At 62.5% G+C, this 24,202-nt stretch overlaps 1 protein-coding gene across 6 annotated transcripts in view; it reads left to right on the top strand.

Annotated features, from left to right (window-relative positions):
* Positions 1–24,202, top strand: part of ARHGEF10L (Rho guanine nucleotide exchange factor 10 like) — a 148,074-nt gene that overhangs the window by 36,498 nt on the left and 87,374 nt on the right. For 5 of the 6 annotated variants that reach the window (XM_070077039.1, XM_070077038.1, XM_070077040.1 and 2 more), the window contains exons 2-4: positions 16,227–16,303; positions 21,891–22,079; positions 22,747–22,780. In XM_070077039.1, coding sequence (XP_069933140.1) covers positions 16,267–16,303; positions 21,891–22,079; positions 22,747–22,780 — 260 coding nt within the window. In that variant the 5' untranslated portion in view covers positions 16,227–16,266. Of the gene's footprint in view, positions 1–16,043; positions 16,146–16,226; positions 16,304–21,890; positions 22,080–22,746; positions 22,781–24,202 lie in introns of those variants that run through there. The other variant, XM_051830673.2, reaches the window with a different exon arrangement.

Raw genomic sequence — 24,202 nt, 5'->3', positions numbered from 1 at the left:
AAGTGAAGGTGTCGCAGCTGTATGAACCTGGGGGCCGAAGCTTGGCTGGCTCCCACCCTTGCTGTGTGGCCCTGGGCAGCTTACTGCCTCTCAGACCCTCCGTTTTCTTTTATCTTTTTTTTAAAGATTTATTTATTTATTTGAAAGGCAGAGTTACGCAGAGAGAGAAGGAGAGGTGCAGAGAGAGAGAGAGAGGGAGGGAGGGAGGGAGGGAGGGAGGGAGAGAGGGAGAGAGGGAGGTCTTCTATCTGCTGGTTCACTCCCCAGTTGGTTGCAATGGCCGGAGCCACACTGATCCAAGCCAGGATCCAGGAGCTTCTTCCAGGTGCAGGGCTCCAAGCACTTGGACCGTCTTCTACTGCTTTCCAAGTCCATAGCAGAGAGCAGATCTGAAGTGGAGCAGCCAGACGGGCACCCATATGGGATTGTGAATAGTTTAGGAAGAAAGCAGTAGTACATCTCTAGAAAGGTGGACTTTGGTTGCAGGTAAGGAAAAACTGGTTCTGGTGCAGGCACTGTGGCGCAGCGGGTTAAATCCCCAGCCTGCAGTGCCAGAATCTCATACGGGCACTGGTTCGAGTCTTGGCTGCTCCACATCCCATCCAACTCCCTGCTAATGTGGCTGGGAAAGCAGCAGAGGATGGCCCAATGTCCTTGGACCCCAGTACCCCATGTGGGAGACCTAGAAGAAGCTCCTGGCTCCTGACTGACAGATCGAAGCTTTGCCCAGTACGCTGCAGTGCCAGCCCCAGTGCTTGAGGTTTTAAGATGTAAACAGAAGTGAAAAAGGAGGGAATGCCCAACATGGGAAGCAGTCCACACAGCAGACTCATAGAATAGCAATCGCTTAAAGTAACACTCTGACCTCAGAATCAGCCTTTAAGGCATTTGGATCTGGCTAAAAAGCCCAAGAGAGCATTTCAGTCATGGAAAGCCAAGACACTGTGGCAAAAATATCCTACATGAAAGATCTCTGTGAATGAGACCCCAGTGGAAAGAAGTGGCCATCAAAGAAGGAGGTACCTTTCTCTGAAGGAGGAGAGAACTTTCACTTTGACTATGGCCTTGTCTAAATAAGGTTGGAGTTTGTGAACTCAAGAGGCTTCCATAGCCTTGGCAGCTCATGACAAGAGCCTCAGTGATCACTGACATCATAAATAAGAGTGTCAATTGTTAAATCAACAACAGGAGTCACTGTGCACTTGCTCCCCATGTAGGACCTCTGTCCTTAATGAGTTGTACTATGAGAATTAACTGCAAAACTTGTTCTCAAACAGTACTTTATATGTTATGTGTGTTGGGGGTGCAAACTTTTGAAATCTTTACTTAGTATAGAGTTGGTCTTCTGTATATAAAGTTAATTAAAAATGATATTTAAACAAGGATGGGAGAGGGAGTAGGAGGTGGGACAGGAGTGGGGAAGGAGGGTGGGTATGGGGGGAAGAACCACTATATTCCTAAAGTTGTACCTGTGAAAATTGTATTCATTAAATAAAAGCTATAAAAAAAGAGAGAGCTAAACACTGTAGTGGCTCAAGGCATGTGCCAGGTGGCCCAGTGGCTGGGGTTTCGTCCCTGCTCTGCCCCTGTGTGACCTTGAACTGTTGACCCGTGAACCTCTCCGTGCATTTGGCTCCTGATCTGCAGGTGAGGGTGGGCGGCCCCCTCGCAGAGGCCTGTGGGAGGGGTAAGGCAACCCCAGGGGCACAGGGCGTGTGAAGGGGACACGGAAGGTGTGAGGATGCCGGGACTCACTCTTGGCTGCAGGGATGGCACATCGGCCCTGGGTTCTCCCGGGTGAGTGAAGGAGTGGCCGGGGAGGTCCCCGAGGAGGGGAGCAAAGGCCGGGGTGGGCTCGGCCCCCTCTCAGCCCCAGGGCCTTTGTTCCCCGCACTCCTGGAGGCCGGGAGCCCTGCTGTGTCCCCCTGGGCGCTGATCCCATCCAGGGGCCTCTGCCTCCCAAAGGGCCTGCGTCCTGACGCCAGCCCCCTGCCGGCTGGGCTCAGTGGCAGCACGGACTGCGACGTTGCCCTCCGAGTCTCCTGCGCGCCTGTGCCCTATGCCATGCCCAGGGTGTCACGGAGATGAACTGGCTGCGCTTTTGTTTAAAGGGCACTGGGGATGCACAGCAGCCACGCCCCAGGCCTTGGACACGCCCCCCCAGGTTTGAGCCTCAGGGCGGGGGCCTGGCCCTGTGCCCTGTGTGTGGATGGGAGTGTCCAGCCGTGCACTGGGCAGGCCGGGGCACAGTAGGGTGCGGGCCGCAGCCCCAGCGCTGAGTCTGGCTGTTGATTCTTTGACATCAGAGTTGTTTGCTGAACAGCTGCTCGGCGCCAGCCACAGTGCTGGTGGCAGAGGACATGGAGGTGTAGCTGGGGTCCCTGCTGTAAAGGCCTGGGCCCGATGGTGGAGGCGCAGGGACGTCGGTCACGGTGACACCGATGGTGGAGGCGCAGGGACGTCGGTCACGGTCACACCGATGGTGGAGGCGGAGGGACGTCGGTCACGGTCACACCGATGGTGGAGGCGCAGGGACGTCGGTCACGGTGACACCGATGGTGGAGGCGCAGGGACGTCGGTCACGGTGACACCGATAGTGGAGGCGCAGGGACGTCGGTCACGGTCACACCGATGGTGGAGGCGCAGGGACGTCGGTCACGGTCACACCGATGGTGGAGGCGCAGGGACGTCGGTCACGGTCACACCGATGGTGGAGGCTCAGGGACGTCGGTCACGGTCACACCGATGGTGGAGGCGCAGAGATGTTGGTCACCGATGGTGGAGGCACAGAGATGTTGGTCATGGTGACACCGATGGTGGAGGCGCAGAGACTCGGTCACTGGGTCATTGTGACGCCGCCTGCATTAGCAGGGTGTGTGCCTGGAGGCTTTCACATCTGGGTTCCTCCGCCTGGGCACTGGGGACTTCTGCGTGGCTCTTTGTAATGGGCCATTATGGGATGCTTAGCCACCCCTCCCCCACCCAGGGCTGCTACTAGTGTGTCTCCAGACAGCGCCGGAAGTCCTGGGGACAGAGGCGTCCCCAGCTGGGAGCCACTGCCCCAGCAGCTCCATGAAGCTCTGTGTGTATCGCGGCGGCATGGAAATTCTGAAATCCATTACCGCTTCCCTGCCCGAGAAAAGCAAAGAAGGCAAACAAACAAACAGACCAACCCCCCAAACCAAAAACCCCCACAAACAACAACAACAACAACAACACACCAAGACAACCCAGAGTGTCACGGACTCCCCTCGTGTGCCAGGGCTGAGGGGGTGGGCCCTCGAGGAGCTGTGTAGCCCGCCCAGGCCAGAAGCACAGCTGACAGCCGGACCGCCCGGGTCCTTGCCGGGTCTGCGCGTGCCCGTGTTCTGTGTGGGTACAACGGCGAGCAGGTGTCGTAGGTTTTTTTTCCCCCTTCAATTTTTATTTATTTGAAAGTTAGCCAGAAAGACAGGTGTGCGTACACACACACACACACACACACACACACAGAATGTGTCTCCAGTCTTGGTTCACTCTCCAAATGCCCACAATACCAGGACCAGGCCAAAGGCGGGAGCCTGAAACTCCATCCAGGTCTCCCGTGTGGGTAGCAGGGGCCCAGCTTCCCCCAGGGGGCGTGTGCATTGCAGGGAGCTGGAATGGAGGACAGAGTCGGGACTCAAACCTTAGCCACTTTGGAGTGGGTGGGGGTCCCTCAAGTGGTGGCTTATCCCCCGTGCCAAACCCCTGCTCCAGTCAACTTCCCGTTATTGCAACAGACTAGCCGAGACGGGGCTTTATAAAGAAGAGCGGTGCGCCTTGGCTGATGGTTCTGCAGGCTCAGGGGCCGCTGGCGGAGCTGGTCAAGGGGTCGCAGGGGCGCCCACTTTCCAGGACCACCTCCCAGTGGCTCTGCCGCCTTCCGAGGACTGAGCCTTTAGCACACGGGCTTTTGGGAGACGTTCAGCAAACGCAGCAGGTCATCAGGTGGGCACGGGTGGTTCTTGGGGCTGGCCTCAGAGCGGGGAGAGTCGAGTTCAGCTGTCCACCGGATCTCAGTGGAGCCCTGGGCCTCTCTCGGGTCATTGCGCCTGTCCCCATCTCAGTGGAGCCCTGGGCCTCTCTCGGGACATCACGCCTGTCCCCATCTCAGTGGAGCCCTGGGCTTCTCTCGGGTCATCGCGCCTGTCCCCATCTCAGTGGAGCCCTGGGCCTCTCTCGGGTCATTGCGCCTGTCCCCGAGGGACTGAGGTTGTCTTGCTCTTCAGCAAGTCCCTGGGGTCCCTCCTGGTGCCTGGTGCACAGGGGTGCTCCACAGCATGTGGGGTGGCAGAGGGGCCCAGAGACATGGTGACTGGCTTTCCTGTCGTCCTCCTAAGTCCCCAGAGTGGGGGGGGGCGGCACCCAGAGACCTCAGTTCCAGCCCAGAAGGCACGTGTGGCCGATGTGACCACTGTCACTCCCTTCCCGGGTTGTACCCTGGAGTCGGCTCGCCATCCTGCGACGGGAACCTGACCCTGGGACAGACCTCGGCTGGACCCGGGGAAGGCTCGGCTGGGCAGCCTGTTTGAGCCTCTGTGCCGAGTGCCAGCAGCCCTCTGGAGGGAGCCCTCCATCCCGCCTGCCCAAGCACTGCTGGTGCCCTGTGTCGGGGCAGTCGCGGGAGCCTTAAGTTTAATCTCACTGAATTTAGCAGTCGTGTTCCAGTGTAGCGAGGAAGTGGAAGCTTTCTGTTACCCGTCACTCTCCCGGGCTAGTTGTGCAGCCAGAGGGCTGCGTGTGCCGCCTGTGCCGACCGCACGGGTGCTGGGGGCTGGCCCGTGCCTCCGGCCCGTGTGCAGAGCCTTGGTCGTTGCGAGCTTTAGCTGCAGGTAGGGAAGCCGGCCTGCTGTCCTATTTCAGATCCTCCCCATCCCAACTGACCCCTTCCCTGGAGTCTCGACTTGGAGGGGGAGGAGGCTGGTGGAGGCTCTGGGGAGCTGACGTGGCTGGGGGTCAGCTCGGGTCAGGCCCGGCACTCCAGCGGCCACCGCCTGCCCGCAGCGGGGGTTCTGTGTGGGCAGACTCCACGGTTGGGGGGGACTATCCCGGGAAGGCTCTGGAGGGTGGTGATGGGGGCTGTGGAACCCCTCAGCTCTGTGCTGGGACTAGGGGAGAGAGAGGGAGAGAGAGAGAGGGAGAGAGAGCTTCCTTCTGCTGGTTCATCCCCCAGATGGCCACACAGCTGGTCCTGGGCCAGGCTGAAGCCAGGAGCTCCATCCAGGTCTCCCACGTGGGTGGCAGGGGCCCGAGCACCAGCGATGTCTCTGGCCACTTTCCCAGGCTCACGAGCAGGGAGCTGGATGGGAAGTGGAGCAGCCAGGACTTGAACAGTGTTGCAAACCATGGCCTAACCGGCTACGCCACGACGCAGGCCCCAGGTGGGCTTGCAGGGGGACTGGAGGAGGTCCCTGAGATAGCCCATGACCTGGGCCAGCGTCAGCGCCCGCGGGTTGCCCGTCACCTCCTGGGGTGCCGAGAGCAGCTGGGAGCGTGTCCCCGAGGGCAGTGGGTTGAGTCTGAAGTTCTGGTGCTCTGAGTTCAGCCAGTGCCGTCGTGGGCCGGGCGCTCTGAGCCAGGCTGGGCTGCGTCTCGGCCGGCTCGCTGTCGTGGTTGGGTGGTTTTAGCCGTTTTTAGCTCTGAGTTGTGCAAGGGCTAATTCTCTCATGGCCAGAGCTCTCTTCTGGGACAGAGTGGCCTGGCCACTCCCCTCCCCGACAGAGGCAAGCCTGCATCCAGATGGGACCCTTGCACTCCCCGTGGCTGGCCCGGGGCCCCTGGGGAGCTGGGCGTGCGCGCGAACCTGCCTGACGGCAGCCCCGGAACCCCGGAGTCCTGTCCCCCTCGCCTGGCCACATGCTCCTGACTCACCCCGGGAAGAATGTAGTCTTTGGGGGAGTGAGGTTTATAAAAATAGCCCCAGCGCTCCCTCCACCCTGCCCCACCCCTCTTCTGATCACTCCCTGGCGCTGGCCCCAGACCTCTTCCCACACTGGTTTTGGGGAGCTGCCTCCTGTGCAGCTGGGTGCGGGTGTTTGTGTCGCTCACCCGCCTGGCTGGGAGGGGTGCAGCCTGGAGGAGAGGCGGTCCCCCTGGGGCAGGGGTTGGGGTGGGGGGATGCCGACGTGGGACTTGGTTTAGTGAGCGTGGCTTGGGGCCGACTGTGGGCCAGGCACTGTTGCAGGGCTGCAGGTGCAGCGATGTGTGACACGTGCCCTTGGGTTTGTGGCGTCCATGTCCCAGCTGGAGGAAGCAGACAGAAGCAGCTGAAACGTGTGCGTGTCAGGAGGCATTCAGTCCTGCCAGGACAAGGCCAGAGGGGTTGGGCAGAGGCTGAGGAGGACGTGTGTGGGCTGTTTGGAGACGGCCTGGTTCCATGACCTTGGAGCAGAGCCCCATAGGTGAGGGAGCCAGCCGTGGGGCTGTCTGTGGGAACAGCAAGTGCAAAGGCCCCGAGGTAGGAGCATGTGTGGGTTGATGGAGGAGCTGCAAGGTCATGGCCTGGGTAAGATAGGCTGGTGTGGGGGAGATAGGTAGGAAGCTGAGGCCTTGAGGCCCAGTGAGAACCCTGGCTTGGCTGCCGAGGGGAGACCAGGGCCCAGGACGGGGCTGTTCCAGTCGGCCAGGCAGGAGGTGATGGTGGCTAGGACCAGGGTGGTCCCCGTGGAGGTGGTGGGATATGGCCACACTCTGCGTGCTTTGAAGGTGGAGACCACAGCGGTTGCTGTGGCTGGGACGTGGAGGTGTGATACAGAGGCATCTGGGTGACGCCGGGGGCTTTGACCTGAGCTGTGGGCAGGATGGGGCTCCCGCAGGGAGATAGGAAGGCAGGGGAGGTGACCAGGAGTCTGGGAGGGACGTGTCAGATGCCCGGTGGATCCTGGGGGAAGGTGCCAAGCAGGCAGATGGGCTGGGGGCTGGAGGTCAGGGCAGGGTCAGGCTGGAGGCATCCGGGTACAGACGATGCTGAGAGCCAGCAAGTGGGCCAGCTTGCCCAGGGAGGGCCGTGGGCGGAGCATCCCCCAGGGAGGGCAGTGGGCGGAGCATCCCCCAGGGAGGGCAGTGGGCGGAGCATCCCGGCATCTGAAAGTGTGGGTGGGAGGTGAGGTGGAGGCAGGGGGGCAGAGTGGGAGCGGCTGGGGAGGAAGGAGAGCCTGGGTGGGGTGAGATGGGGACCCCAGTGTGTCCACGGGATCTCAGGGATTCGCGGGGCAGACTCCTGGCTGCAGAGAGCAGTGGAGGACATGGAGCCGAGGAGCTGGAGGCAGCCCCCACCCTGGGCAGCTCTTCCAGGAATTTTGCGGAGGGGAGCGGGGCGGTGGTGGGGCTGTGGCATCAGGGCCGTCTGTGTCTGTTTCCCGGCGAGCAGCAAGGCAGAGTGTTTGTGTTTGCTGGGAAAGATGCAGGCCAGAGGAGCCGAGGTGTCCCCTGGCGGCCTCCACCTCCAGCCCAGGGAGACACGCCCCTCCTCCCCCTCCACACCCCGCGGCCCGCCCCATCCGGCATCCTCATGGAAGCCAGGCGGGGAGGAGGCGCCTCCAGCCGCCCCGTCGAGATAGGAGCCTGCGCTGGGACGGGCTGGGGAACTGCTGCAGGTGCACCCGTGAATGATGGGCGGCAGGTTCTGAAATCCAGTCGGGCGAGACCGTCGCCCTTAAACCCAGTCAGTCCACGCGCTCCGCAGGGCTGCGGGGAGGGGCGCCCACAGAGGGAGGGTGCCCTGCCTGCTGCCGAGCAGGGGCGGGGGGGGGGCGGTGTGCAGGTGGGGAAGAGCCGAGACAGCTGCGCTCCTGCCTGGGGCCTGCTAGAGAGCAGGTGCCCCCCCACCCCAGCTGTCCGTGAGCGGGGCGGCACTGGCTTCTCGGCTTCCTGCCTGCTGCCAGGCCAGGCTCACCGCGGCTCTCACTTGCACCTGAGCCTCCCTGCCCCCTTGCACTGTTGCTCACACAGCGCAGTGGAGCTGGACCCTGCACGGCTGTCCCGGGGCCACGCCCCCGGTGCCTGTGCCCCCTGAGAAGGCTGGAGGCTGCACCTGCTCTCCTGGTGTGTTTCCTTGTCTCCAGCCCCAGATGGGAGCTGGCCGGCCACGGGGTGAACGGGCCACACGGTGAACCGTGTGTTGATGGCACAAAGACTGATTGAACCCCTGGAGTCCCAGAGTTCCCCCACAAGGTGTGACCTGGTCTCACGGAGGCCACTCAGGGACCCGCCGTGCTCCTGGGGTGTTGGGGGCTCCGGGCTGTCGTGGAGCCCCTGGTGGAAGGAGTGGTCCTGGCTCCTCCGTGGCCCTGACCCTGTTTCCCCGGGGCGGGGTGGGACCACTCTGTGCTGACTTTCCGCTCCCACTTACCCTGCAGGTGCCCTCGCCCAGCCCCCAGCTCTTCCCCCCTCCCTCCCTCTACCTGCCCATCGGTCAGACCTTCCCCCACCACTTCCGCCCTGCTTGCTTGGTGATCTGGGTCAGATGCTTTGCCCATCTGAGCCTTGGCCAAGTCCCACCCCTCAGCTTTGCCTGCGCCGCCTCTGTGTCCCGGGACGTTCACAGGTGGGGAAGCGGGGGCTCAGGTCAGGGAGGTCTCCGGCCAGGTGTGTGCGGCCACCCAGGATGTAGCCGACCTCTGGAGCCCTCTGGGGAACCCGGGGGCACAGCTCACTCCAGTCCTGCTTCCTGGCTGGCTCACTGTGGGCAAAGGGTTAAAGTGCCTGGGGGGCTGGGGCTTCTCCTGGCTGAGTCTGGTCTCCCAGGCAACAGCCCCAGGGGTCCTGGCTGGTTGGCCAGGGTGGGCAGCTCCTTCCCACGGAGGCCTCCCGGGGGCCAGGCCGCTCCTCACCCTCGCAGCCCTGTGAGGTCAAGGAGTGGGGAGGGCGCTACTGTGGGCCTGGGACAAAGCCTGCATTGTCCGAGGTCGGCCATTGAGCAAGCCTGGGCCAGCCGCGCAGCCCCCCTTGCTTGCGAAGGGGAAAGGAAGTTGGAGCCCTCTGAGTCTTTGAGTGGCCCAGTGCCTGGTGGGCGAGGGGCGGAGCTGGGGCTGATCCAGGGCTCCGCCCCCTGGGAGGGGGTGGTGGCCTGGAGCGATGCTCCTCCCCCCCAGCCCAGGCCCCCACATCCGGGGTTGTGTGGCCTTGGGGCGTCTTTCACACTCTATGGGAACTAAGTGACTGGGCTCTGGGTTGGGGGCTGCCGGCATTTGGATGTTGTGACCTCAGGCGGGGCAGGTCTTCTGGTGGAGTAGGTCCGGCCTGGACTTGACTGAGCGTGAAATGGGACCACGCTGCCCCTCCCCCCCTCCCCGAGGAGGGGTGGGGACTCTGTGGACAGGTGCTGAGTCCAGAACCCGCCCACGGAGCCCAGTGTCCGCTCGCGCCCCAGGGACACCAGAGAGTGCGTGGAAAGACGGAATTAGAAGATAAGTTTGTTTTGGTGCGAAATATTTTGCTCTCCATTGGTTGATTTCTTCATAATACACGTCTTCTGTGTACTGCTTTTCAAATTTAAAAAAAAAAAAAAGGGCCGGTGCTGTGGCGCAGTGGGTTAAAGCCCCAGCCTGCAGCACTGGCATCCCATATGGGAGTCCCGGCTGCTCCTCTTTCCATCCGGCTCTCTGCTGTGGCCTGGGAAAGCAGTGGAAGATGGCCCGAGTGCTTGGGCCCTGCACCCGCGTGGGAGACCCAGAAGAAGCTCCTGGCTCCTGGCTTCAGATTGGCCCAGCTCTGGCCGTTGTGGCCAATTGGGGAGTGAACCAGCGGATGGAAGACTTCTCTCTCTGGCTTTACCTCTATCACTCTAACTCTGTCTTACATATAAATAAATCTTTTAAAAATTTTTAAAAAAGGTTTTTTTCAAAGATTTTAACAATGTATTATTTGAAAGGCAGACTGAGAGGGATAGAGAGAGCTTCCATCTGCCGGTTCGCTCCCCAAATGACCACGGCAGCTGTGGCTGGGCCAGGCTGAAGCCGAGAGCCAGGAGCTCCGTCCAGGTCTGCCAGGGCCCCAAGCACTTGGGCCACCGTCCGCCGCCTTCCCAGACGCATTAGCAGGGAGCTGGATTGGGAACGGAGAAGCTGCGCTGTGATGTGGGTGCCAGCGTGGCAGGCAGCGGCCTGACCCACTGCCCCGTCCCTGCTTGATGGGTGAGCACCGGAGCAGCCCGAGGCCCTGTCCAGCGTCCACGCCGTCCTCCACCACTCTCCTCTGGCCACAGCTGTGCCCGGCTTTCCTGGGTAGGGCAGCTCGTTCCTCCCTGGAGCCCCTGGGAGTCCCCCGCCCCGGAGTCTCACCAGGTGGCCCCTGTGCCGAGGGACTCCGCGCCCTGTGCCCAGTGGCTGGGTCCCTGGCTTCCGGTCTGTGTTCCCTTCTCGGCCTGGCCAGGCTCCCAGCAGGGCCTGTGTCCCTCCTTGTGTCTGGTCTCTCCTCTGGACCCAAGCCGCACCCCTGCAGCCGCCCTGGGCCCCTCCTGGCAGGGCTCTTGTGTGCAGTTCAGCGTCTGTTCTCTCGCGTGTGCCCTGGGCTCTGCCGGGGTTGGTGCTGTGTGCAGACTGTGGGGTGTGCACCCCAGGGTTTCCTAGGCTCCCTGGAAATGGCCCATGGCCAGCCGCACCCTGAGCCACCGAGCCAGGTCGGGGGGAGCCTGGAACATGAGTATGTTAGGAAACAGTGCCTGAAATGGGTCAGGGGAGGATCCATGGGGGAAATCGGGTGTGGGTTTTGAAGGTTAACTAGGAGTTTGCTGGTTGGTTGTGAGAAAGAACTCCATTGGAGGGAACACAGAGCCTGAACCAAGGCCCCGAGCTGGGAAACAGGCCAGCGGGGTTGTGGGGCGGGAGCAGAGCTCCGGGCCTGGCGGGGAGCCGCTGAGACTGGAGAGCGAGGGAGGGGCAGTTCTGGGAGGTCCTCGCACAGGGCCTGGCTGCATCCTGCAGGTGCTCACAAGGGTATGACAGAGCCGGGGGTCACCGGGCAGGTGTGCCGTGCGGTGTCACCGTGGCTAAGCGCCGGGGAGACTTCTCAGACGACGCTGGTCCTGCCCAGCCTGAGATGGGTGCCTGGACCCCAGCTTCGTCCTTGTCGCTCTCTGTGCCAGCCTGGGTGGCAGCCACTTCCTCTCGCGAGGCCACCCGCTTGGCTGTGACAGCAGCTGCCAGCCCGGCTCTGGGCTGCCCGCACCCCCACTGCCCACCACGGACCCTCCTCTCTGCCCCAGATTTCTAGCAGGGCTTGGGTAGCCCCCCACTCTCAGGGCCCTGGGGGGTGTCTGTCCAGGACACACCCTGGTGGAGGAGGGCTCACAGCACTGGGTTGGTGGGGGTGGAGGTGGCCCCCAGGCCTGCCGGCAGAGGCAGAGGGAGCGTGGGAGGCAGGCAGGAGCAGGCTGGGGCCTCTGGGCTGGGGGGACTTGCACCCTAGGGGAGGGGGAACCATAGAGGAACTAAGCACAGTGGTTGCCGTGGCAGAGCCCTGAGGTGTAGGTGTTGTGTGATGGGCTCGGCCCTGGGTTGAGTACCTAACCCTAACCCTAGCCCTAACCCTAGCCCTAACCCTAACCGTAACCCTAACCCTAACCCTAACCCTAGCCCTAACCCAAGCCCTAACCCTAACCCTAGCCCTAACCCTAGCCCTAACCCTAACCCTAACCCAAGCCCTAGCCCTAGCCCTAACCCTAACCCTAGCCCTAACCATAACCCTAACACTAGCCCTAGCCCTAGCCCTAACCCTAGCCCTAGCCCTAGCCCTAACCCTAGCCCTAGCCCTAACCCTAGCCCTAACCCTAGCCCTAACCCTAACTATAACCCTAACCCTAACCCTAGCCCTAACCCTAACCCTAACCCTAGCCCTAACCCTAGCCCTAACCCTAACACTAACCCTAGCCCTAACACTAACCCTAGCCCTAACCCTAACCCTAACCCTAGCCCTAACCCTAACCCTAACCCTCTGATTCTGATCCAGCTTCCTGCTAACGTGCACCCTGGGAGGCCGCGGGGGTGGCTCAGGCACTGGGGTCTCTGCCGCCCACGTGGGAGCCCCGGATGGAGCTAGCTACCTGCTGCGGCCAGCAGGGCGGCCAGGTGGCGGGAGGGGCTGCGGCCGGGCTGCTCTCCCGTGGGATTTGTCAGCGAGCTCAGCCCGGGGCCGGGGAGCCAGAGCCGCCTCCCTCGCATCTCTGCTGTCTGAGCACCGCCAGCAGGGCCGCCTCCTGGTGCCGGCGCACACAGCGCAGTGGGGAGGAGCTCACTGCCTGTGGGGATGGACAGTGACCCCCCCCCCAAGAGAAGAGCGCCTCCTGTGACCCCGCCCCCCGAGCCCCGCAGGGCTGGGATCCCTGCTTGCCCGGCGCACCCACGGTTTCCTCCCGGTCTCCTTCGCACAGGACGCGTACCTGCCCACCGGGGAAGCGGGGAGGCTCCCTGTTGCTGCAGGCAGGCAGCAGAGCTGGGATTCGAACTCAGGTCATCGTGGCCACAACTCCCGTCCTTTCAGCCATGACCGTCCCGGGCGCAGCCCCTGCAGAGCCATGGCCCCAGCCCCGCCTTCGCTCCCCGTCTCACGTCCGTGCAGGGAGGCTGGGAGGCTGTGGTGCCAGTTCCCCTCTTTCTGCTCCTCGTGCGCCCGCAGATCCGGGACACCGAGGCCCAGGCAGAAGGACGGCTCTGTGGCCAGAGGCCCCGCCTGACACGGTCGCTGTCCCGCGGTCCCTGCCCGCCCTCTCCTCCGTGCGCAGGTGGCCCGAGCGCCGCCGGCCACCCGTGGTTTTGCAGGAAGAGCAGCTCCCTGCTCGCAGCAGCCCGGAGGCCGGAGCTCACGTGGAGGGGCAGGCCAGCACAACCTGCGCAGGGACCCGCCACCCCGGGGGACCCTGAGACTCGGCTCCCCTGCCTGGGCGCGGACCCCCAAGGCGGGGCCGTGGTCGTCACAGCCTGGCTGTGCTTGGGCGGAATGAACGTTGGTGACAGTGGCAGACCAGGGTGTCCCAGGAGCGCGTCTGGGAGTCTCTAGGGAATTTACTGTGGCTTTCGTTACCCCTGCTGGGAGGCGAGAACTCTTTAGTGCCCGTTTTGCAGATGAGTAAACTGAGGTCCAGAGATGAGGTGCAGAAACTCACCCAAGGCCTCCTGGCTCTTGTGTAGCCCGCAGGTGGAACCAGGCAGTCCGGTCTCCCTGCTGTTAAGTCTGCGAGGCTCTGCTGGGGTGGCCATCTCCCCTGCTTCTCTCCCATGCCCCCGAGAACAGACGTTAGGACCCCAGATTCCTGCCCCAGTGTCCAGCCCGGCCAGATCATCGGAGGACTGCAACGAGCCTCTGGGGCCGGCACCCCCGGCTCGAGTCCCTGCGTTGGCCTCGTCCCCGCGTCGGTGGCTGGGCCACTTCTCCAAGCCTCTGATTCTGCATCTGTAAGATGGGGAGTTACGGGAAGAGGTGGAGCAACGCGAGGAAGGTTCAGGCCCGTGCACGGCGCGTCTCTCCCCTCCCAGGAGAGCTGGAGGCCTGGAGCCGAGGCGGGAGTCGCCCCGAAGCCGGCGGTGGGGTGGAGGGGATGGCTCAAGTGAAGGAGCCTGGGTTTTGGCCCCTGGAAGCAGTAACAGCCTCTGTGTATCACCGAGGTTTTTATTTTGAATTAAGGATTTTATTTATTTATTTGAGAGGCAGAGTTAACAGACAGAGGGAGACACACACACACACACACACACACACAGAGAGAGAGAGAGAGAGAGAGAGAGAGAGGAGAGAGGGAGAGGTCTTCCACCCGCTGGTTCACTCCTCAAATGGCCACAACGGCCAGAGCTGGGCTGATCTGAAGCCAGGAGCCAGGAGCTTCTTCCAGTCTCCCACATGGGTGCAGGGCCCAAGGACTTGGGTCATCTTCCACTGCTTTCCCAGGCACATTAGCAGGGAGCCGGATTGGCAGAGGGGCAGCTGGGACAAGAACCAGTGTCCATATGGGATGCCGGCACGGCGGGCGGAGGCTTAGCCTACTGCACCACAGCGCCGGCCCCAGCACCAAGTTTGTACGAGTGGTTTGCACGAGAGGCTGGTGCCTCCCTTTTTCCTTCTGCAAAATGGGGTTCAGTGTTGCCGCCCCTTCCCTCCCAGAGCTGCTGGAGTGGCCGTGCAGTTGTGGGATCCCGCAGCCTGCACAGACCTGGGCACCTTACACGTGGCTTTCCCAAAGCCTGCGCGGGATCCTGCCTAAAGGGCGCCGTCTCTCTCCTTGCCCCCGGCACCTCTCTGGGGCTGGGAGCGCGCCCCGTCGGCTCACACAGCATCTCCGTGAGGTCCTGGGGCTGGAGGGCCCGCCGTGAGTGTTGGTGGAGTTAGACAAATGCCGGCACATCCCACACGAACTGTGATGCCGCCCGAACAGCGAGGTTGATGTCCGTGTGCCGAGCTGAGATCGTCGCTGAGGTTTAAGTTAGAAAACCGAGAGCTGCAGCCCGGGGCTCTGCGCGCTCCCTCCCGCGTGAGACGAGGCCCAGGTGCCGCGGTCCAGAGTCTGCGTTGACAGGAAGCCAGAGTCGGGAGCAAAGGCGGGACTCGAATCCAGGTCCTCCCGGGTGGCACGCGGGCATCTTAACCAGCAGGCTCACCCCCAGCTTCTGTGGTGCAGTGTAACTTAGCAGATGGACGGTGGGAATACCATGGAGCAGTGGTGGCAGCACCTGCCGTGGCAGTGCCGTCAGTGCGGTCTCTGTCCCAGCACGCCTTGCCCGACTGGCTCTGCCTGCCCCAGGGTGACAGGCCGCGGTGGCCCCGAGCTGCGGGGCGTGGTGACACGGTGTCATGGGTCGGGACGGTCCCAGAGCTCTGGATGGTGGGTGACTGGGGTCTCTGGGACCCGGGCTGGGAGGATTGCAGGTGGGGGATGGGGGTTGCTTTATGCAGACGCTCAGTTCTGGAGGGATTCCTCAGAGAACAGTCACAGTGGTCGCTTCTGGGGGGTTAGGGAACCGGGGTGGGGCGCTCACTGTTGCACACTCACTGTGTTTCCTTTTTGATTCGGTTGTGTTGTTTGAGAGGCAGAGAGAGAGAGACAGAGAGCAGGTTCCCACGTGCTGGTTCCGCAACGACCCCAGCTGGGGCTGAAGCCAGGGGCTGGGACTCGGTCCTGGTCCCCGACGTGGGTGGCAGGGACCCCGGGTGCGCATCGGTGGGCAGCTGGAGCTGGGAGCAGAACCCAGGTACTCTGACCCAGGACACGGGCGTCTTAGCCACCAGGCTGAGCACCCGCCCCGTTGACGCCTGGGGGCCCTGGAGCACCGGGGCTGTTTGAGGAGCCAGGGCTTCTGTTCGGCCCTGACTCTGCCCAGCTGGGTGACCTGGGCAAGTTCCTTTCCCACTCTGGGCCCGGTGTTCTCACTGGTGACCTGGAATGACGTGCTCACGCCTGTAACGTCTGTAATGGGCTGAGAATAGCTTCAGATGTACCCGGCACCCGCCGTCTGCTCAGCCTGGGAGCCGGTGAACGCCGGCAGGCTCCACCACGGGGCAGACACAGCCCAGGGGCCGTCTGTGGCAGGGCCAGTCAGGCAGGAGGACTCGCAGAGCAGAGCCCCCGCTCAGAGTGGCCCTGCTGCCTGCCCGAGGGCTCCGGGCCCACTGGGGCCTCCTGGTCACGTGCGCCCCCTTGGATGACCACGCCTTGGGGCCGAGGGGAAGCCGCTGCTGCCCGAGCAGTGGGATTGTGCCCTGAGCCTGGCTGCCAGCCTCTTTCCTTCCCTGCGCTCATGTGCCAAGGCCGGGTGGCCAGTGCCGTGGGGCAGGACAGGGAGAGACAGAGTGGCCTTCAGAGGGGCCACGGGGGCAGCCCAGGCAGGGCAGCCAGACCCGGGGAGGCCGCAGTGACCAGGCAGCCGGAGGAGGAAGCGTCCGGCCCCATCCCTGAGGGTTCAGGTGCGCTCCTGGCTCTGCGCCCGCGGCTTCGCCCGTGAGCCCCGGAGGACGGGGTAAGCAGGAGGCCTTGGTGGCAGCAGGGGTTTCTGGGAAGATGCGGTTTCAGCCACACAGCTGCTGGCCTCTCTCTGGGTTAATGATTACGCTGGGTGGAGGCTGGGCCCTTTCTGAGGCTGCCCTGGGCGCTGTAGCTGGCAGGAAGGCGTGTGGAGCCGCTGGGGCCGCAGTGGAGTGCACAGGTTGTGAGCCGGGGGTCCCGCCCTGGCCCCGAGCCCGCAGCCTTGAGCCCAGCTAACTGCACTGTGGCCTTCTTTTCGCAGGCGCGCGGCGGGACGGCGCTGGTCTGAGCTGGACTGTCTGATGGCTTCCTGGAACCCTCCTCCACAGCCTGCCGTAGGTAGGCACCCGGGCACCCGCTGTGCTCACCAGGGGGCCGTGGGCGCTGGTGTCGGAGCGGGCTGATGCGGGTGTGGGTCCCGGCCCTGCCGGCTGCTGGGCCTGTGCCCTCGGCCTCGGCCGTGTCCACAAAATGGAAGTGATTTCCTCCTTTCCTCCTCCCGGGTAGGCGCTGGGTGGGGGTTAATTCTTAACCTGCCTCGCGTCCCCTGGAGAGCGGGGTCTGGATGTAGAGGGTGGGAAACTGAGGCCATTGAGCCGTGGGTGGTGGAGTCAACCCAAGAAAACAACCAACCAGACAACAACAAAACAAACACCGAGAAGAAAATACACCCTTATCCCAACAGAGATTCTTGGTGGTTTATCTGAAATTCAATCCCACATCCTGTATTTTGTTTGGCAATCCCAGACAGTGCGGCCTGGGACACAGCAGGTGGGATCCAGGCCCCGCCCCCCGGGAACCTGGCCGAGGCCGGTTCACCCGCCAGGCCCTACTTCCTGCCCTCCTGCCTGCTTTGGGGGAGGCAGGAGAGTAGGAGCCCGGGGCCTTGTCGCCAGCCCGGTGAGCCGATCCTGCCGCGTGCACTGCAGGCGCGGTCAGGTGACCGGGCTCCATCATCCATAGTGCGGGAATGGGGATGGCACCTTGGGCCCTGCTGCGCGAGGCCCGGCCGCGTGGTCATTGATCTCTCAGGGAGGGTGCTGTCATCCCCACGAGGGGTCGGCGGGAGACTGTGCGCTGTGCGCAGCCCTGGGTGGGGGCTGGATGACGGGTGCGTCTCCTCCTGCCCAGCCTCAGCCTCCTCCGCGGGTGGGGCCCAGCACAACAGTTGCACCTGCTGCATGGGGACAGGTGGCACCCCGGGTCCCTGCCCCCTGGGCCCGCATGGGTCGGCTTTCCTGAGGCCTGGGCACGCCCAGGAATGCGGAAGGTGTGCGTGACCAGCTCCGGTCACGGTCACACCACCTGACCAGATGTTGGGAAAGGTTCCGATGATCCTGGCCTGGGAGGCCAGATTCTCCCTCCTGATAAGGAACAAGGCCCCATGGCTCGGAGGGAGGCAGCGGCTGGGGACACGGGCATCTCCTGGTTCATGCCCTAGGGCCCCTGCTGCCCGGCACCCTGCTGTCCTGCTCACCAGGAGGGCCAGCAGCGGACACCTGGCATAAGTCATGTTGCTGACCACGGTCACCCATCTGCGCCCAGACCTGACTCTTTGCCGAGTTCTGATGCTTTGAGAGGTTCCCGCTGTCTTAGAAACAAGTCACACTTCCTGAGAGAGGCGTCCCCCCAGCACCTCGTCCACTGCCCGGGGACCTCCTTCCTCCCTGCTGGGGCACCTGCTGCTGGCTCCCTGCCTTGCTGCTGCCCAGCCTGGAGCCCCCACCTGCCCCCAGCCGCACCTGCCAGGCCTTTCCTGTCCTTCGAGGCTGCGTCCGAGGGCAGCCCGTGCCCGGAGCCTTTTGGAGCTCCAGTGAGCCGTGGCCCCTGCTCCTCCTGGGGCATGGCGTCCCTCGGCTTGCCGCCCCCGTCGCCTCGCAGTGAGCTCCCAGGCACCCTGGACCACGCCTGCTTCCCTTTCAACTTGGGCCAGGGAGTGTGGGTGACTGCTGATGGGGTCCTGACTCTGTTCGTGCTCTGAAAGGGTGGCGGCGTGGAAGTGAGCTGGGTCCCTGCACACAGCCTTGGGGTGGCCTGTGAGCGGGGACGGACTGCCCATGTCCCTCTTGGCCAGGGCTGGGCTGTGACGGGCCTGTAATAGTAACAACAGCAGTTACATTGTGTGATGTCATTCCGATGATGATGACGTAACAGTGACAGTAGCCGTGCGCAGATGCGACAGCCTCTGAATAGCTAGTTCCGAGGGAGTTCATGTGTGACGCTGTTAGTCCACCCCGCCACCCTCCCACAGCCCTGAGATCAGTGACGGGTCCTTAGAGGGCCCAGCCCCTCGGCACTTGCACAGTGAGCGCACGGGAGAGCAGGGGCTGAGGGCACCCAGGTGGGCTGACCCCACGTGATAAAGGGAAACGCTCACCTCAGCCTGCCCAGCGAGGACACTGCAGGGTCAGGCAGGCCCTGCTAGTGAGGCTGGGGCTGTGTGCGCAGTTCCAGTATTTCTTAAACTTTTAAAATCACAAGCCATAGACACAACTGGTGTTTGTGTGTTTGGTATGTATGTGTGCACGCATGTATATGTGTGTGTACATGTGCATGTGCACGTGTGAGTACTATGTGCATGTGTCCTATGCACATGTGTGCACACCCTGCATACCCATGACATGACGGAAGCAGCAGTGGCCCATACAGTCACAGAATTAACCCAAATGTAATTTTGGTAATATCATAATACAAGAGTAGGGCTGGGCATTTGGCCTCGTGGTCAAGACCCAGGGTAGAATGCCCACGTCCCGTGTCCGAGGCCCAGCCTCGGCTCCCGACTCCAGCGTCTTGCTGTGCAGGCCCCGGGAGGCTGTGGGAACGACTTAAGTAGTTGGGCCCCTGCCCCCCACGTGGGTGACCCAGCTGGAGTTTCTGGCTCCTGGCCTGGCCCAGCTCCCTCCGTTGCAGGCATCTGGGGAGTGAACCAGCAGATGGAAGCACTCCCTGTCTCTGCTTCTCACAAACAAAACCCAAGTCTGAAATAATCAATTCAATGCCAAGTGTATTTTATTTTATCATAGCACCTGTGGTCTTACTAATATTATAACCCATGTCCAGAATGAGCAGCCCCAACAGGAAAATGCTGCCCGGGAGCCCGTGGTCGATTCTAGGAGCCAGCGTGGGGTGAGAACTGTGATTCGGAAACCACAAACCCAGCTTCCCACTCCACCCCCGTGTCCCCTTGTGACCTGGTCAGCCTGGGGCAGAATGTCCCAGGGCTCAGGCTGCTGGCAGAGTGGCCGGGTTTAGCCTCTGGGGTGCAAGACCCGAGCGGCACTGGGTTCACACCCAGTCCCTGCTTCTGGCTGTGTGGCCGCGGGTGCAGCGTCTCCCCTCGAAGTCTCCGTGCCCCACCGGGTAAAGAGAGGAGGCGCTGAGGCCCCAGCAGGAAGCCCCAGGGGGACTTCTCAGGCTTCCCGTGGGTAAGGCGCTGTGGCCCAGGCACTGCCCAGTGTCCGCCCCAAGCGACCAGTGCTCCCAGGAGGACGAGCTGGGTCCCCCCCCCAGTGGCCTCCGTGTGGTCCTCGCAGCCCAGAGGAAGTTGGTGATGCCCCTCCCTGCTCTCCGGCAGCTCAGCAAAGGTGTTCCTGACGTTTGCACCTAGAATGTTCTGTTCTGGGAGCCTCCTGGTCGCTGTAGGGGAGGGATCGGAGAGACTGTTGCAATCGGATGTGTAGCTCTGTCCGTCTGCTGGTCCCTGCGTCCATCCATGCCCTCCTCCTCCTCCTCGCCCATTCCATCCACCTCTAGCAGGTCCGGAGCACCTGCGGGGCTCGCAGCCTGGGCCTCCGGGGTGCCAGGCCGGGGTGCAGGGGCAGTGAGAACCGGTATTAACTGTCATGGCCCTGTGGTCGGCGCCGCGCTGACAGTGACCCCCTACCCCAGTGCTTCTCAGTTCGAGGCTGTGGCTGGGGACCTTTGTGGGTGTCACAGCTGGAGGGTGCTGCTGGCCTCCAGGGGGACGTGGCCAGGACTGCTGCCCGTCATTCCCATGATGCACAGGGCAGCCCCTCCGACAAGGGCCCCGAGCAGCCCTCGCCCGTGTCCCAGCCGATGGTCCCATCAGCCTTGTGGGGACAGCGTGGTCTTTGTTCTACAGGAGAGGAGGGAACCGAGGTGCAGCCAGGTGGGGTGACCTGCCCTGAGCCATACGGCCAGCAAGGGGTGCCGCCGGGCTAGGTGGGCCCAGAGTGCAGGCTCTGAGCTTCGCACCTCGAGGGGAGTGGGCGGGGCAGCTGGTGGGGGCGGTTGGCTCTGCACACCCTCAGAGGCAGCCTGCACTGCCCTTTGCTGTCGGGCGGACGGGCACCGAGGGGACTCTGGTGGTTCTGGGAGCGAGGTCTCCGCGGCCGACGACGGGGGAGCCCTCACTCGCCGCGGCGGCTCCGGAGGAGAAGGCTTGTCAGGCCCTGCAGGACGGTGGAGCTGCGAGCTCGCTGCTTCCCAGGGCTCCCATCGCCAGCCGGGCCAGGACCTGAGTGTGTGGGGCCGACGGGTGGGACACGCGCTGCTCGGGAGCTGGGGGGGGTGTGTGGGAGTGCACAGCGCTGGTCACGGAGGGGGCTGGGAGGACACGGACAGGCCAGGAAGGGGGGCCCTGTCCTGGGATGGACCCTGGCCAGCAGGGGAGGAGGCTGAGCTGCGGAGCCCCTGCCCCTGCCAGCAGTGGGTGTGCCAGCACCCGGGAGCCTCTGCCTTCCAGGGCCGCCGTTTCGTCTCGAAGCACGGGCGGGCCAGCTGATGTGCGGTGTGCAGGCCATGCCTGCCTGTGCCCGTTTGCACAGACACCAAACACACAAACACGTAGGCACACGCAGAAACACACGTGAAGGGTGTGCCCACGCGCACGTGCGCAGATGCCTTCAGAAAACCCTCTGGGGCCGGCGCGTGGCACAGGTTGAGCCGCAGCCTGCAATGCCGGCGTCCGTATCGAGGACCAGTTCATGCTGGGCTGCTCTGCTCTGATCCAGCTTCCTGGTAATGTGCCTGGGAAAGCAACAGATGGTGGCTCAAGTGCTTGGCCCCTGTCAGCCGTGTGGGAGGCCCGGATGGAGTTCCCGGCTCCTGGCTTCGTCCTGGCCCAGCTTGGCTGTTGTGGGCATTTGGGAAGGGAACCAGCAGATGGAAGATCTCCTCCCTCTCTCTCCCTCTCTGATGCACTGCCTTCCAAATAAATAACAAGCAAGTAAATCTTCCAGAAGCCCTTTGGCTTATAGAACCGGGAAACAGGAAACAGGCAGAGGCCGTAGGATCTCCCACAGGAGCTCCTGCCCTCCGCTCCCTCTGCTCCCCCTGCTAGAGCCCTGACCCCCGCGCCTGTTTTTCTTTAGAGAAGATTTATTTATTTATTTGAAAGGCAGAGTAACAGAGAAGAGACAAGAGTGACCCAGGAGAGAGAGAGAGAGAGAGAGAGAGAGAGAGAGAGAGAGAGAGAGAGATTGATTCTATCTGCTGTTCTCGTCCCAAATGGCTGCAACAGCCCGGCCTGGGCCAGACCACAGCTGCCACCTGGATCCCCCAGGTGGGTGCAGGGGCCCACGCACTTGGGTCGTCCTCCGCTGCTCTCCCAGGTGCACCAGCAGGGAGCAGGGTCTGAAGCAGAGCAGCGGAGACTGGAACCTGCGCCCTGGTGTGGGATCCCTGTAGCCCGGCTGACTCCTCCCAGATCCCACGCCTGTAGCCCGGCTGACTCCTCCCACAGCATAGCAAGCAGAGGCAGAACCCCTTGCGTCACCAGGCCAGCCGCACGCCTCCCCCCTGCACACCCTAAGGGTGCAGTCAGGCCCCCTGGCCTGAGCCTGCCACCAGTTAGAATCAGCCTTGAGACCTGCTGCGGTGGCCGCCCGCAGACGCTTCCCACCCCGCGGTCCTGCCCTTGGCGCACCCTCGACCCTGTAGCCTGGCTCACGCCTGTCTCTTGCAGGAGATCAGCTGCTTTCCGGAGCCCCGGGCCCCTCCCCTGAGGCGGACGACGACCCAGGAGAGGCCTTTGAGTTTGACGACAGTGATGATGAAGAGGACCCCAGCACGGGCCTGGACCGCGTCACCAGCCTTCCTCCCAAGGGGGACGCTGACCCCCCGCTGATCCACTTCGACTCCGCCCCCATCCCTGGTACCGTGTGTCAGGGACCCTGGGGTTCTGGGGCCGCAGAGAGAGCACCGGCTCCCAGCGATGCCTGGTGGCTCCTGTTGTCCCAGAAAACAGGAAGGGAAAGACAGTGGCGTTCATGGCTTCCCTTGGGGAGTGGGGACCCCAGCACCCCGTGACTTCTGGCAGGTTGTAAACGGAAATGACTGGCCCTGGCTGTGCCTGGGGGATAGTGGCCGCCCAGAGCTGTGTCTCCTGGAGAACACGCCCCTGGCAGAGTCCTCCCAGAGCCTCCCCGAGGGCCTCCTCCCCCAGGGCCCCTCCCCTAGAGCCCCCTCCCCCAGGGCCCCCTCCAGTCTGCTGCAGGGGAGCAGGGCCCCGGGAGGCTGGCAGCTCTTGGGCTCTTAGCTGCTGTCACCTGGGGAGACCTGGGGACTGGACCAGCCGGAACTTCCTGCAGGCCCCTCCCCCACAGCAGGTGTGGCCCTGGTTCTGGTTGGAGTTGGGACCAGCGCATGGGGGTGGGTGCGGGCCGTGCAGGTAGGACAGGTACCAGAGCTTAATCCGGAGCTGGGGACAGGGAGGCAGGGACAGGACAGGCACCTGGCTGCCGGGCCCTGGGGAGGCGGGGGCGGGGCATTCCCAGGGCTGCCTCCCGCCTGACAGCCTCTTCCCCGTGCGTCTCCCGCAGACCTGGACCCAGCCGCTGGACCGCCCCAGACAGAGTAAGTGAACTCGCTCTCCGCCGCCGGGGCCGGGGGTGGGGGCGGTGGCGGTGCCGGGGCCTGGAGGTGCCCGGCCGGGTTCTGAGCTGAGGACGGAGCGTTTCGTGAAGACCCTCGGGCCAGGGGAGAGGTCATTGCTGAGACCCCCACTTCTGGCTTCCTTCTGACAGCCTGAGAAAGCAGAGGGGGCCCCCAGCCCCGCCCGTGTCACATAGACCCCACAGGCGTCCGTGTGTGCCTGTGGGAGGGGCCGCCTCGGCTGGGCTGCCCTTGCGGGCTGATGGCGTCTGGGTTGTCTTTGCCGGGGCCACTGTCACACCCGTGACTGCTGTCCCTGGGAGCTTGTCAGAGGCAGGGGAGCCTGAAGGTGGAGGGCCTGGGTGCTGGGGCAGCTGTGCGTGTGTGCGTGTGTGCATGAGATTGTGTGTGTGCGTGTGAGATGTGTGTGTGTGAGGTGTGTATGTATGTGGGATGTGTGTGTGCGCGTGTGTGTGATATGTGTGTGTGAGATTGTGTATATGTGAGATGTGTGTGAGATGTGTGTGTATGTATGTGAGATGTGTGTGTGTGAGGTGTGTATGTGAGATGTGTGTGCGCGCGTGTGTGTGAGATTGTGTATATGTGAGATGTGTGTGTGTGAGGTGTGTATGTGAGATGTGTGTGTGCGCGTGTGTGTGAGATTGTGTATATGTGAGATGTGTGTGAGATGTGTGTGTATGTATGTGAGATGTGTGTGTGCGCGTGTGTGTGAGATGTGTGTGTGAGATTGTGTATATGTGAGATGTGCGTGAGATTGTGTGTGTGTATGTGAGATGTGCGTGAGATTGTGTGTGTGTATGTGAGATGTGTGTGTGCACGTGTGTGCATGTGAGATGTGTGTGAGATGTGTGTGTGCGTGTGAGATGTGTGTGAGATTGTGTATATGTGAGATGTGTGTGTGTGAGGTGTGTATGTATGTGAGATGTGTGTGTGAGATTGTGTATATGTGAGATGTGCGTGAGATTGTGTGTGTGTATGTGAGATGTGTGTGTGTGAGGTGTGTATGTGAGATGTGTGTGTGCACGTGTGTGCATGTGAGATGTGTGTGAGATGTGTGTGTGCGTGTGAGATGTGTGTGAGATTGTGTATATGTGAGATGTGTGTGTGTGAGGTGTGTATGTATGTGAGATGTGTGTGTGAGATTGTGTATATGTGAGATGTGCGTGAGATTGTGTGTGTGTATGTGAGATGTGTGTGTGAGGTGTGTGCACGTGTGTGCATGTGAGATGTGTGTGAGATTGTGTGTGTGCGTGTGAGATGTGTGTGAGATTGTGTATATGTGAGATGTGTGTGAGATGTATGTGTATGTATGTGAGATGTGTGTGTGTTTGTGAGATGTGTGTGATCGTGCGTGTGTGAGGTGTGTGTGTATGTATGTGATGT

The sequence above is a fragment of the Oryctolagus cuniculus genome, chromosome 7 (genome assembly GCF_964237555.1).
Source record: "Oryctolagus cuniculus chromosome 7, mOryCun1.1, whole genome shotgun sequence".
Lineage (NCBI taxonomy): Eukaryota > Metazoa > Chordata > Mammalia > Lagomorpha > Leporidae > Oryctolagus > Oryctolagus cuniculus.
This window is presented reverse-complemented; position numbering and strand designations above follow the sequence as displayed.